The sequence below is a fragment of the Physeter macrocephalus genome, chromosome 8 (genome assembly GCF_002837175.3).
Source record: "Physeter macrocephalus isolate SW-GA chromosome 8, ASM283717v5, whole genome shotgun sequence".
NCBI classification, from domain to species: Eukaryota; Metazoa; Chordata; class Mammalia; order Artiodactyla; family Physeteridae; genus Physeter; species Physeter macrocephalus.
Window position 1 is genome coordinate 42,905,527 of NC_041221.1, and position 14,869 is coordinate 42,920,395.

Below are 14,869 nucleotides of genomic sequence, written 5' to 3' on the forward strand. Positions count from 1 at the left end.
TTTTTGTCAATAAGAAAAAATGGTTTAAAATACTGTTGACTTAAAATAATCAGAGATCCTTTCTTATGCTGTTCGTGCAAGTTTTCCTTTTCTTTTTTGGGGTGAAGTAGAAAAGGATAGCTTTATTTCTTTGCCAGGCAAAGGGGGACACAGTGGACTCCTGACCTCGAAGAAAACTACGTTTCTCTGTTCGAATCTGCCCTTTGGAACTCAGGGAAGGTCATGGAGGCTAGAGTCTTGCCTACAGGAAATGGGGGACAAAAGGGCCTCCATGCCTGGGAGCCCTACAGGGCCTCACTCAGTTTCACTCCACCCTTTTCGTTGATACTCCTCAATCTTGAGGACAGATAATGGACAAGAAAGGGAACAATCATTCTGGATAGAGATGAAGTTTTCAGTTTTAATACTAGCTTATTTAAAGAAATAGAAGAAACAATAGTGAAGACAAAAATTTGTAATTTGTAATGCATCATGTAATTGGGGGATGGTTGAGAGGAATCAATTTGTTTTATCTGGGTTATCATTACTGAAACATAAGCATGCACTATAATAACAAGGAGAGCTAGTTTGAGATGCAGAGAAAACTGATAAGTAAATTAGTTGCCTAAACAACTGGTTCAAGAATGCATTAGCATGATAACCAATGCTTCTTTTGACTAGAAAGTTTATAATTTTCTTTAAAAGCTGTCAAAGCAGAAGAAGAGATACTAACAAATACTCAAGTCAACTTTATTTCATATAAGATGGTTAATGTGAATCTAGCTACAGCTGTGAAAACCATTAAGCCATGCAAAAAATACTGAAATAATTATCTTCATAAAAAAAATTTAAGTGGCACCACTTGTATATCTGGATGAAGACACCTGAAACTAAATGCAAAAATTTGGAACTTGGGCTGAGAACATTTTTAGAACATAATTAATTGCAAGATGAAGGGAGCAGGCTGGCAAAGTGCTGAGCATAAACTTTGATACCTTTCAATTTCAACTCTGTCACTAAATTGATGTACTAACTTTAATTAGCCACTCTGGGCTTTAGTTTCCTCACCTAAAAAATAAGAAATACAGCACCTTCACTTATTCTTAATTTGTTATGATAGTTTTAAACAGGAAAACGTGTGAAAGACCTAGCATGGTGTCTGTCATTAGTGAGTGATAAATGTCAGTTCTTTTCTTCTCTCTTAAGAGAACTGTGAGAAACAAAATTCCAAATTTTTTACTGGGTGACTAAAATGAGACCCGGAAAGATTAAAAAGAAAAGATGCTTGCTCGAGTTACAAAGATAGCATGTGACAAATCTGGGAGAAAAAACAGTCTCCTGTTCTACTTCCCCAGCAGTTGTCTCCTACAGTCTCCTGGTCCTCTAAGAGCCTGGGGGAAGTCTGACCAAAGAAAGAAATTGAACCAATATGGTATTGAATTACACAATTTTCTGGAAATTATGTGCCCAGGAAACATCATTTGTCAGAAATAACAAGATGTAAGTAGCCAATGAATTTGAATATGGTTTTACTGAAGCATACGTCATTTCAAAGCAGAAGTATTTATGTCAATTCTAACATATAATACATTTAAGTCATTATATGAATTTAAGTTTTTATTTGTGTATTTCACTGTAGTGCTGTGACAACAAAATGACATTTGTGTACCAGAGCATACATATATCAACAGTAAGATGTAACTTTTCATTACACCACTGCTAGAATATTTAGCTTTTTGTAGGACACATAAGCAGGTTAAGATGGCCACACCAAATAATTTTCTGTTTTTTTTCCTTAGATAACCCTTAATTTTTTAAAATCAGTAATACCCGATCAACCTGTTAATAGAACTGTAAATTATCTGGGTGATGGGGTGTGGGGACAGGGGGGAGGGATCATTCAACTATTATTATACTGTAATAGTCGCTAGAGTAATCTCACACACACCAACAAGGAACTGTCTTCATAATTAAGGGCTAGTTACTGTTGTTAGTTGCACAATGATACAGTTCCTTTTGAAAATATTGGTTAGCCCACTTATATATGAAAAATGCCCTTTCCACTTATGCAGAAGAAAAAAATATTCAGAAAGTTATTTTTGGCCTTGCTATGTCAAAAAGTCAACTGTACAAAGATCTACGTGTCAAACCTAAAATTATAATTTTAAAAGTATTAAAAACAAAAATGTCATGCATTTTTATTATCAATTATGCAGAGGCTTTAAAACTGTCGCAAGACCATATAGTATATATTAGCTTTTATACTGCTAATGCACAACTAACAGCAAACTTGATTAGATTAACAGAAATCTGTCTTAATTACACCTTTATATATCACACTAGAGAGACAAATGCCACAAGATCTGCAGAAACGTTCAGTTCTGAGCACTTAAATGGCAGGATAACTTTTTTGTGTTGTAATCCATCACATAAAGAATAACAAAAGGAAGAAATTCTGCAGTCTCACATTACAAAAAAACTACTACTGTAAAATATTAAGAGGGGGTAAAGGATATCTGTAACACAAAGTAACAACTAGTATCAAACAGCAAACAAAACCTCTAAATAAAAATATCAAAATACACATAGCAACTGAGCACAAATACTGCATTAAATATAGTAAAGATTTAATAGGACTAGTTAATAAAAGACACAAATATAGGGGGAGCTAGGGCAACCAGTAAATAAAACCAAAAATAATGGGGAAAAAAATCAGAACAATTGTTTTTCCCCTAGTTGGAGCACAATTTTGGGGGGGTGTCTTTCCATTCATATAATACCTAACACTGTACATTAAAAGATTTTAATATCATAGAAAAACTTGGTTCTTCCATGAAATTCTTGATAATTTTTTCAAAGTAGACATCATTATGAATGAAAAACAGCCAACAAATGGGCACCTGTTGTCTTTGAACACTGCAGATTTTACAGAAACTTTTTAAAAGTTATCATAATCCTTTTTGTCTTTTTTCCCCTCAGCTTCAAATCCATCAACTCCATCACTATCCCTTCTTCGTTTCCTGTTGTTGTGGATGTTAAAACGTTGGCTCATTTGGGGTAGTGGATCCATGCCCAGAACTTTGTGTATCTGGCGGAATGCAAGGAGTCTCAATGCAAACTACAACAACAAAAAAAAGAGTCAGAATTTAGTTAATTTAAAAAACCAGTATTAATTCTTATTAGGTTTATAGGCCCAAATGACAATATAAAAAAGCATGTTTAATGAAAGAAACATCTTGAACGATATTAAGTTTCACAAATGAAATACTCCATATGTTCTGATGTTTTTATTTTCAGGCTTTAACGTGTGCATGCTGTTTTGTTTTTTAAAGCATAAGTTAAAAAAATAATTCTTAAAAAAAATTAGTATAATGTTCATTAAAAAAATCCTAAAACAATACACAGCAAAAGAAAAAGTGTCTCACTTATTGAATGAACATCTCTTTGGTTCATATTCACTCATCTTCCCACTTTTCCTGTGGATGCCCACGTACACAGGCTCAGGCATGGGGTACACGTGTGCACACACACACACACCTCCCCCCAGGTTTACAAAATGAGGATTATACTTCTACAACTTGTTACTTCATGAACTAAAAAAAAGATTTTTCACTATGTGGCTATGTATACATAGGAATATGTTAGGCATCAATGTCACAAGACCTTATGTGTCACAAGATATTTGAGACGTAATTCCCCAGTTTTCTGGGGGATATATACCCTTTAAACTAATATAAGGAAATTTTACAGTCATTTGATCAAATGGCAATTTTCACTACATAGTTAAACCTTCAGTATAACTGTTTAGACTATCTCTTGAGATATAATTAACATATAAAATTTGCCCTCTTAAAGTGTATAATTCAGTGGGTTTTTTTAGTAAATACCTACAAAGTTTTTCAACCATAACCACTCTCTAATTCCAGAACATTTTCATCACCACCTCTCACCCGTAAAAAAACCCCACGGCCCAATAGCAGTCATTCCTCAATTCCTCTACCTTGAGGCCCTCACAACCACTAACCTACTTTTCTATCTTGACAGATTTGTCTACTATGGACATTTCATATAAATGAAATCATACAATATGACTTTTTGTGTCTGGCTCCTTTTACTTACATTAAGGTTTTCAAGATTCATCTACATTATATTATGTATCGGCACTTCATTCCTTTTAATGGCTGAGTAATTTTCCACTGTATGAATATACCATATTTGTTTATCCACCTATCCATCAACTGATATACACTTGGGATGTTTCCACTTTTTGGCAATTATGCACAATGCTTCTATGAATATTTGTGCATAAATTTCTTTTTTTAAAAAACTTTTATTTTTTATTATTTTTTGTGTATAACTTTTTTTTAAAAAATAAATTTTATTTATTTATTTATTTACAGCTGTGTTAGGTCTTCATTGCTGCGTGTGGGCTTTCTCTAGTTGTGGCGAGTGGGGGCTACTCTTTGTTGTGGAGCACAGGCTCTAGGCACGTGGGCTTCAGTAATTTTGGCACGTGGGCTCCGTAGTTGTGGCTCACAGGCTCTACAGCGCAGGCTCAGTAGTTGTGGTGCATGGGCCCAGTTGCTCCGCAGCATGTGAGATCTTCCCAGACCAGGGATCGAACCCAGGTCCCCTGTATTGGCAGGCGGATTCTTAACCACTGCGCCACCAGGGAAGCCCTTGCGTGTATAACTTTTTAATGAACATATATTTGCAGTTCTTTGAATATACTTAGGAGTCAAACTGTTGGGTCATATGGTAACTCTATGTTTAACTTATTGAGGAAGTGCCAAACTTTTCCACAGTGGCTGCTATTTAGACTATTTTTAATCCCTGTTTATTTTCTTCAGCTGAGATACAGTTATTGACTACAATCATCCAAGTGAGAATTTACTGTTCTAAAGCTTTTTTCCAGATTAGATGATTCTAGTTCCTTACAACTTTCCTCATACATTGATTGGCTTTTCAAAACTTGAAAAGTCCCCAAATCATCTTGGTCAGAACTTGATACAGCATTCCTGGATCTTTGGCAGTACTGGGTACTTCTCTATCTCATCTAAGTTATAAGGCTGTTAACTTTCTGAAGTGAAACTAGGAATATTTATCATAACAGAATACTAATTCTTTATTTAGAGATACTTACAAAAGGTCCTTCCCAAAGATAAACAGAATAATGTTTTCTTCTGTATTAAAAGAAAATATCCAAAGATATCTGGTGTATAATAATGAATAGTAATACACTTCTACCAAAGACATATTGCTACTGATCATCAGCTTTTTCTAATACTAGGAGTTTCTAAATAGAAGAGTACTCCAGTAAGGAAAACTAAAATAGCATCTAAGGATGGAGTGTACACTCTGTAAGCTCTTGTTCTGCATGTGATTTATATTCCTAAATTCTAACAAGAGGAGAGATTTCTACTGTGTAATTGTAAATTATTTAGCAGCAAACGAAATTTGAGGATACTGAAATTATTCCCATAAAAAGTCATCCTGGAATTTTTAAACAATATCAAAGAAGACAAGGTTTACTTAATTCCTTTTTTGAGGGTGCGGATTAACCTTATTGCCCTCTTAGTACACTTCTGGACTCAAAAAAAAAAGCTATGCAGTTTTAGACAGATTGAAATATTAACTTATTTAATCTTCCCAATAATCCTATTTGAGACAGACACTGCTCTTATCCCTTACAGATGAGTGGGCAGAGCTGGTATTCCAACTCAGGGAGTCTTGACTTCAGGGCCCACACTTTTAATTACCACATTAGCTGGCTTTTTCAGTGGCAGGAAAGGCTAAATCATAATAAAAATTTCCATAAACCATAAAACGTATCACTTCTGTACACCCAGAGGACATAAATAGCTTCTCTACTGATCTTGATATACAACGTAATACTGAGATTTAGTGGCACTGAAAATACTGCTGTGTTTTTATATTTATATAATACACTTAATGAGACATGCACATAGTTAAAATAATAAACTTGAAGATTATAGTAATGAAATCTAGTTTAAATTATGTCCTCTCTAAGGGTTTACTTAGAGTGATTTTTTTCTAAAGGACAATTATAAAAAACCAAAACTTTAAGGGCAGTGATAGAACAAAGCTTTGGGATTAGGAACACACTGGTACCTGTGCACTGGATGTGATGTCTTCACGCTGCTGGTCAGTCATTGTTGCCAAGGTATCAAAGGGATCCTTCTCACAAGGATCCAGAAGTCCAGGACTACCTACAGCAATCACCATAGGGATAAAAAAAGCATTACCATCATCCACCATTTGTAAAATAAAGAAGAGTTCTCATTCAACCATCAAACACAAAAATAAACATTTTAAAAATGAAGTAAAACTTACCTTTAAGAATTATCCCTGAAGAAATGCACTCAAAAACTCTTCTCAGTGCATCTCCAGGACTCTGAGGACTAGAAGCACTACTGATTGCTTTCTCTACTAGTAACTCCATAGCCTAAAAACAAAAAAATAAAAATGTGCTTAACAGCTTACAGCCCAAAGGAATTATTCATTTTCAAACACCAGAATGACAAACTACCTGCAAAACTGTCATTAAAAATTTTAAAGATTGAAAAAGTTACAAAGACCAAGTCACAAAATTAGAAAAAAATTACATATACTATAAAACACTCAAAATTAAATAACAAGTAATGAAAACAAAAATAAGACTATATAATTGACATCTTAAAAATATTTTATAATTTATGCTTAATGAAAAATAGATTAATAGGTTTTCTGTTATTTTTAGTTATTGTTATCCTTTCCTATTAAAATACGACAGTCCTTAAAATTCTTTAGATATTTAGGACTCACATACATATGTTCCTTAATACCAACATACTGATGATACTAAGGTTAGAGCAAAACAGTATTCTATTAAGTAAAGAAGACTTTTGTTTTCTTTACGAACAATTATCTAATTTTCATTTAACATACAACTGTACTTCTATTATCCTTAAGGAAAACACGACTTATGCTTTCACTGTAAATTACATTTGAGAGACTAAAAATCTAAACCAATGAATAAAAGAAAAAAAGTACAGATTTAGATCGAGAAAGTGTTTTGAAGGTTCTCTTATTAGAAAAATTTGTTTCCATTTAGAGTTTAAAAATTGAGATATAACGTACAACTCCATGGTTTTTAGTACATTTACAAAGTTGTTCAACCAGAACCACTCTCTAATTCCAGAACATTTTCATCACCCCCCAAAAAAACTCCATACCTATTAGCAGTCATTCTCCATCCTCCCTTTCTTCCATCCCCTGGCAACCACTAAACCACTTTCTATTTCTATAGATTTGCCTCTTCTAGATACTTCACACAAATGGAACCATATGTGACTTTTTGTATCTGGCTGGTCTCTTTCACTTAGCATAATGTTTAAGGTTTGTCCAAGTTGTAGCTTTTACTTAAATTATAAATAAAACCACCAATAACACTTCAAAGAAACTAAATAGATTGCAACTAGAATGAAATCCTTAAAATGATACTGACACTGAAAATACCTTAGGGAGAATCCATTTTTAGCTGTATACTTAAAAAACTCATAAATTTAATCAGAGGTAAAAACTACATCCACCTATTCACCCCGAGGCCATTACTAAGATCTTTTAAGTAAGAATAATTCTTAAAAGACTGGACATTTGGATGCCTCAGTCCCAAACAAATTAGGAATAAATTGTAAGAGAGATGTGAATTAAAAGAGATAGTGCACATTAAGAGCTATAAAAAATGACAGCTGGAAGCATGAAGTTAAAAAAAATCTGAGAATGAATGTTAATAATAATAAATGTAAATTACAACAAAAAAATTAAGATGGTTCAGTTTATTCAACTGAAGAATGCAGTAAGATGTTCAAGACAATTTTTAAGGATTTTCATTTTAAAATTTTAGTATTTTAAAGAATAAGCTTCACTTAGCTAGACAACTCTATGAATGTAGAATAAACACCTTTCCTTTCCAGACAAGTCAAGTATTATTTCAAGATGTCCAAAAGACTGAAATCTTTGAAGATTAAAGGATTGTCAAGTGTCATTTATTTTGGATTTTTTAAAATTTTACTTTATTTATTTTTTTGGCTTCGTCGGGTCTTAGTTGCGGCACATGGGGTCTTTCGTCTGGGTGCGGGCTCTTCGTTGTGGCGTGCGGGTTTTCCTCTAGTTGTGGAGCACAGGCTCCAGGGCAGGCGGCTCCAGAGTGCGTGGGCTCTGTAGTTTGCGGCACACGGGCTCTCTCGTTGAGGTGCACGAGCTCAGTAGTTGTGGTGTCGGGCTTAGTTGCCTCGTGGCATGTGGGATCTTAGTTCCCCAACCAGGGGTCAAACCTGTGTCCCCTGCATTGGAAGGTGGATTCTTTACCACTGGACCACCAGGGAAGTCTCCCAGATATCATTTATTTTGAACCCCTCTGCCTAACCTAAGTGGCCAGTATGTAGAAAATACTCAATGGGACCTCCCTGGTGGCACAGTGGTTAAGAATCCGCCTGCCAATGCAGGGGACACGGGTTCGAGCCCTGGTCCGGGACGATCCCACAGGCGCTGGAGCAACTAAGCCCGTGCACCACAACTACTGAGTCTGTGCTCTAGAGCCCGCGAGCCACAACTACTGAAGCCCGCGTGCCTAGAGCCTGTGCTCCGCAACAAGAGAAGCCACCGCACAGCAACGAAGTAAATAAATAAATAAATGAAAACACTCAATAAATGTTTATGAAACAGAATACTTTTGGAAAGAAATATGAAAATAATCCTAATAAAAGAAATCAAGGCTTATAATTAACAAGTTACAAAAGTATACAAAATTGATGTGCTAAAATACGCAACTTTCCCAAAATACTTCAAATTTATAAAAAGTACTTTTAGAGAATGTTAAGAGAAAAATAAGTATTAAATAATCACCTATAATACAGCTATGTCAAGATATAAAATGTTACAAGTAATTCAAAGCTTTTTCAAAATCTGCTTACTGACTGACCTTAGAAGTGGGAATTTGTAATTTAAACTTATATATAAGGTAGAAACTAAAAACCAAGAAAGAAATGAATTATTATGGAATACAGAAAGTCCATATACGTAATCACACAATAAAACTAAAGTCAACTATCTGCCTTGAGATCATTTGCTCTGAAGGAAGCAATTTAAAAATGTTAATTTTCTATGGAACATGGTTGTTCTCCAAGCAGAGGTCTACAGTTAGGAAAGCATCAAGAGTAGAACACAAGATGTTTATATACCCTGAAATGTACGCATTCAAACGTAAAAGGACAGAAAACGAGGGCACCTAACAGGCACCCGTGAGGGACCACAGACACCTAAGGGGACGGAAGGAACCCCCAGCGACTGGTTGTTTCAATTATATTTTTATTTTTCTTAAATTTTTTTTTTTTTTTTTTTTGCGGTACGCGGGCCTCTCACTGTTGTGGCCTCTCCCGTTGCGGAGCACAGGATCCGGACGCGCAGGCCCAGCAGCCATGGCCCACGGGCCCAGCCGCTCCGTGGCATGTGGGATCTTCCCGGACCGGGGCACAAACCCATGTCCCCTGCATCAGCAGGCGGACTCTCAACCACTGCACCACCAGGGAAGCCCCTAATATGTTTTTTTACCTTTCTGATTTTATTTTGTTTTTTATTCTTATTGTATTGCTCCTTTTTTTTTTTTTTTTTTTTGGCATGCTAAACAGCTTGCGGGATCTTGGTTCCCAGGCCGGAGGTCAGGCCCAAGCTCCTGAGGTGGGACCTCCGAGTCCAAACCGCTGGACTAACAGAGAACCTCAGACCCCAGGGAATATTAATCCAAGTGAGGCCTCCCAGAGGTCCTCATCTCAGCAGGAAGACCCCGCTCTATCCAACAGCCTGCAAATTCCAATGCTGGATGCCTCAGGCCAAACAACCAGTAAGACAGGAATACAGCCCAACCCATCAAAAACGAAAAAAACCCAAAAAACAAAATGACAAAAAGATATGTTACAGACGAAGGAGCAAGGTAAAAACCTACAAGACCAAATAAATAAAGACGAAATAGGCAACCTATCTGAAAAAGAATTCAGCGTAATGATAGTAAAGATAATCCAAAATCTCGGAAACAGAATGGAGAAAATACAAGAAACATTTAACAAGGATCTAGAAGAATTAAAGAGCAAACAAACAGTGATGAAAAACACAATAAATGAAATTAAAAATACTCTAAAAGGAATTAATAGCAAAATAACTGAGGCAGAAGAATGGATAAGTGAGCTGGAAGATAAAATGGTGGAAATAACTGTGAGGGAGCAGAATAAAGAAAAAAGAATGAAAGGAATTGAGGACATTCTCAGAGACCTCTGGGACAACATTAAACACACCAACATTTGAATTACAGGGGTCCCAAAGAAGAAGAGAAAAACAAAAGGTCTGAGAAAATATTTGAAGAGATTATAGTTGAAAACTTCCCTAACATGGGAAAGGAAATAGTCAATCAAGTCCAGGAAGGACAGAGTCCCATACAGGATAAGCCCAAAGAGAAACATGCCTAGACACATTAACCAAACTATCAAAAATTAAATACAAAAGAAAAAATATTAAAAGTAGCAAGGGAAAAGCAACAAATAACATACTAGGGAATCTCTATAAGGTTAACAGCTGATCTTTTAGCAGAAACTCTGCAAGCCAGAAGGGAGTGTCAGGACATATTTAAAGTGATGAAAGGGAAGAACCTACAACCAAGATTACTCTACCCAGCAAGGATCTCATTCAGATTCGATGGAGAAATCAAATGCTTTACACGTAACCAAAAGCTACAAGAACTCAGCACCGCCAAACCAGCTTTACAACAAATGCTAAAGGAACTTCTCTAAGTGGGGAACGTGAGGGAGCAGAATAAAGAAAAAAGAATGAAAGGAATTGAGGACATTCTCAGAGACCTCTGGGACAACATTAAACACACCAACATTTGAATTACAGGGGTCCCAAAGAAGAAGAGAAAAACAAAAGGTCTGAGAAAATATTTGAAGAGATTATAGTTGAAAACTTCCCTAACATGGGAAAGGAAATAGTCAATCAAGTCCAGGAAGGACAGAGTCCCATACAGGATAAGCCCAAAGAGAAACATGCCTAGACACATTAACCAAACTATCAAAAATTAAATACAAAAGAAAAAATATTAAAAGTAGCAAGGGAAAAGCAACAAATAACATACTAGGGAATCTCTATAAGGTTAACAGCTGATCTTTTAGCAGAAACTCTGCAAGCCAGAAGGGAGTGTCAGGACATATTTAAAGTGATGAAAGGGAAGAACCTACAACCAAGATTACTCTACCCAGCAAGGATCTCATTCAGATTCGATGGAGAAATCAAATGCTTTACACGTAACCAAAAGCTACAAGAACTCAGCACCGCCAAACCAGCTTTACAACAAATGCTAAAGGAACTTCTCTAAGTGGGGAACACAAGAGAAGAAAAAGACCCACAAAAACAAACCCAAATTAATTAAGAAAATGGTAATAGGAACATACATATTGATAATCACCTTGAATGTAAATGGATTAAATGCTCCAACCAAAAGACACAGACTAGCTGAATGGATACAAAAACAAGATCCTTATATATGCTGTCTATAAGAAATCCACTTCAGACCTAGGGATGCATACAGACTGAAAGTGAGGGGATGGAAAAAGATATTCCACACAAGTGGAAATCACAAGAAAGCTGGAATAGCAATACTCATATCAGATAAATTAGACTTTAAAATAAAGACTGTTACAAGAGATAAGGAAGGACACTACATAACGATCAAGGGATCAAACCAAGAAGAAGACGTAGCAAATATAAATATTTATGCACCCAACATAGGAGCACCTCAATACATAAAGCAAATGTTAACAGCCATAAAAGGAGAAATCGACAGTTAACACAGCAATAGTGGGGGACTTTAACACCCCACTTACACCAATAGACAGATCATCCAGACAGAAAATAAATAAGGAAACAGAAGCTTTAAATGACACAATAGACCAGATAGACTTAAATGGTATTTCTAGGACATTCTACCTGAAAGTGGAAAAATACACTTTCTTCTCAAGTGCACACGGAACATTCTCCAGGATAGATCACATTTTGGATCACAAATCAAACCCTGGAAAATTTAAGAAAACTGAAATAGTCTCAAGCATCTTTTCCAACTATAGCGCTATGAGATTAGAAATCAATTACAAGAAAAAAACAGTAAAAAACACAAATACATGGAGGCTACACACTGCACTGCTAAATAACAAAGAGAACACTGAAGAAATCAAAGAGGAAATAAAAAAATACCTGGAGACAAATGACAATGAAAACACGACAATCCAACACCTATGGGACGCAGCAAAAACAGTTCTAAGAGGGAAGTATACAACAATTCAAGCTCACCTCAAGAAACAAGAAAAATCTCAAACAATCTAACCTTAAACCTAAAGCAAGTAGAAAAAGAAGAACAAAGAAAACCCAAAATTAGTAGAAGGAAAGAAATCAAAAAGATCAGAGCAGAACTAAATGAAACAGAAACAAAGAAAACAATATCAAAGATCAATAAAACTAAAAGCTGGTTCTTTGAGAAGATAAACAAAATTGATAAACCTTTAGTCAGATGCATCAAGAAAAAAGGGAGAGGACTCAAATCAATAAAATTAGAAATGAAAAAGGAGAGATCACAACTGACACCGCAGAAATACAAAAGATCATTAAGACACTACTACAAGCAACTTATATGCCAATAAAATGGACAACCTGAAAGAAATGGACAAATCCTTGGAAAAGTACAACCTCCCAAGACTGAACCAGGAAGAATTAGAAAACATAAACCGGCCAATCCGAGGTAATGAAATTGACACTATAATTAAAAATCTTCCAACAAACAAAAGTCCAGGACCAGATGGCTCCACAGGCGAATTCTATCAAACATTTAGAGAAGAGTTAACACCTATCCTTCTCAAGCTCTTCCAAAAAATTACAGAGGGAGGAACACTCCCCAAACTCATTCTACGAGGCCACCACCACCCTGATATCAAAACCAGACAAAGAGGTCACAAAACAAGAAAATTATAGACCAAAATCACTGATGAACACAGAGGTGAAAATCCTCAACAAATACTAGCAAACAGAATCCAGCAACACATTAAAAGGATCATATACCATGATCAAGTGGGATTTATCCCAGGGATGCAAGGAATCTTCAATATAGGCAAAACAATCAATGTACACCATATTAACAAATTAAGGAATAAAAACCATATGATCATCTCAACAGATGCAGAAAAAGCTTTTGACAAAATTCAACACCAATTTATGATAAAAACTCTCCAGAAAGTGGGCATAGAGGGAACCTACCTCAATATAATAAAGGCCATATACTACAAACCCACAGCAAACATCGTTCTCAATGGTGAAAAACTGAAAGCATTTTCTCTAAGATCAGGAACAAGACAACGATGTCCACTCTCACCACTCTTATTCAATATAGTATTGGAAGTCCTAGCCAGAGCAATCAGAGAAGAAAAAGAAATAAAAGGAATACAAATTGGAAAAGAAGAAGTAAAACTGTCACAGTTTGCCAATGACATGATACTATACATAGAAAATCCTAAAGATGTCACTAGAAAACTACTAGAACTAATCAATGAATTTGGTAAGGTTGCAGGATACAAAAGTAATGCACAGAAATCTCTTGCATTCTTATACACTAACAACGAAAGATCAGAAAGAGAAATTAAGGAAACAATCCCATTTACCATAGCAACAAAAAGAATAAAATACCTAGGAATAAACCTACCTAAGGAGGCAAAAGACCTGTACTCAGAAAACTATAAAACACTGATGAAAGAAATCAAAGATAACATAAACTGATGGAGAGATATTCCATGCTCCTGGACAGGAAAAACCAATACTGTGGAAATGACTATACTAACCAAAACAACCTACAGGTTCAATGCAATCCCTATCAAACTACCAATGGCATTTTTCACAGAACTAGAATAAGAAATTTTACAATTTGCATGGAAACACAAGAGACCCCGAATAGCCAAAGCAATCTTGAGAAAGAAAAACGGAGTTGGAGGAATCAGGCTCCCTGACTTCAGACTATACTACAAAGCTACAGTAATCAAGACAGTATGGTACTGGCACAGAAACAGAAATCTAAACCAATGGAACAGTATAGAAAGCCCATAGATAAACCCACGCACATATGGTCACCTCACCTTTGACAAAGGAGACAAGAATATACAATGGAGAAAAGACAGCCTCTTCAATAAGTGGTGCTAGGAAAAATAGACAACTACATATAAAAGAATGAAATTAGAACACACCCTAACACCATACACAAAAATAAACTCAAAATGGATTAAAGACCTCAATGTAAGGCCAGGGAGAAACCAAAACTGTCTATACACTTGGTAAACCTGCAGCCAAATGAAAACTTCTGGGCAGCCACAGCTTAAGGACTCAACAGTGAGAAATGTTAATACAATGAGCCTATCACAGGGAAGAAGCTTTCAGTTGTGCATAACAACAAACCCAATTCATGTGGCTTAAACAATAAGGAACTGTATTATCATGTATAACAATAAGTCCACAGGTAGGACAGCTCCAGAGTTAATTCTGTGGCTCAACAAAAGTGTTAAATACTTAAATAGGTCCAAATTACCAACAGATACATACAGTGTGCACACATTTATATAAAATCTTGGGACATATAAAAATAGCATGTGTTATACAGATGGCCAACAGCCACATGAAAAGATGCTCAACTTCGCTAATTATTAGAGAAATGCAAATCAAAACTACGAGGTATCACCTAACACCAGTCAGAATGGCTATCATAAAAACATCTACAAACAATAAATGCTGGAGAGGGTGTGGAGAAAAGGGA

The 14,869-nt window shown here is 35.7% G+C and overlaps 1 protein-coding gene across 2 annotated transcripts in view; it reads right to left on the reverse strand.

Moving 5' to 3' along the window:
- Nucleotides 1-2,152: 2,152 nt before the first annotated feature.
- ZFR (zinc finger RNA binding protein) overlaps nucleotides 2,153-14,869 on the reverse strand; it is an 83,537-nt gene continuing 70,820 nt past the window's right edge. For both annotated transcript variants that reach the window (XM_024119386.3, XM_028492835.2), the window contains 3 exons: nucleotides 6,334-6,445; nucleotides 6,112-6,209; nucleotides 2,153-3,097 (listed from right to left, as the gene is read on the reverse strand). In XM_024119386.3, coding sequence (XP_023975154.1) covers nucleotides 2,918-3,097; nucleotides 6,112-6,209; nucleotides 6,334-6,445 — 390 coding nt within the window. In that variant the 3' untranslated portion in view covers nucleotides 2,153-2,917. The remainder of the gene's footprint in view (nucleotides 3,098-6,111; nucleotides 6,210-6,333; nucleotides 6,446-14,869) is intronic.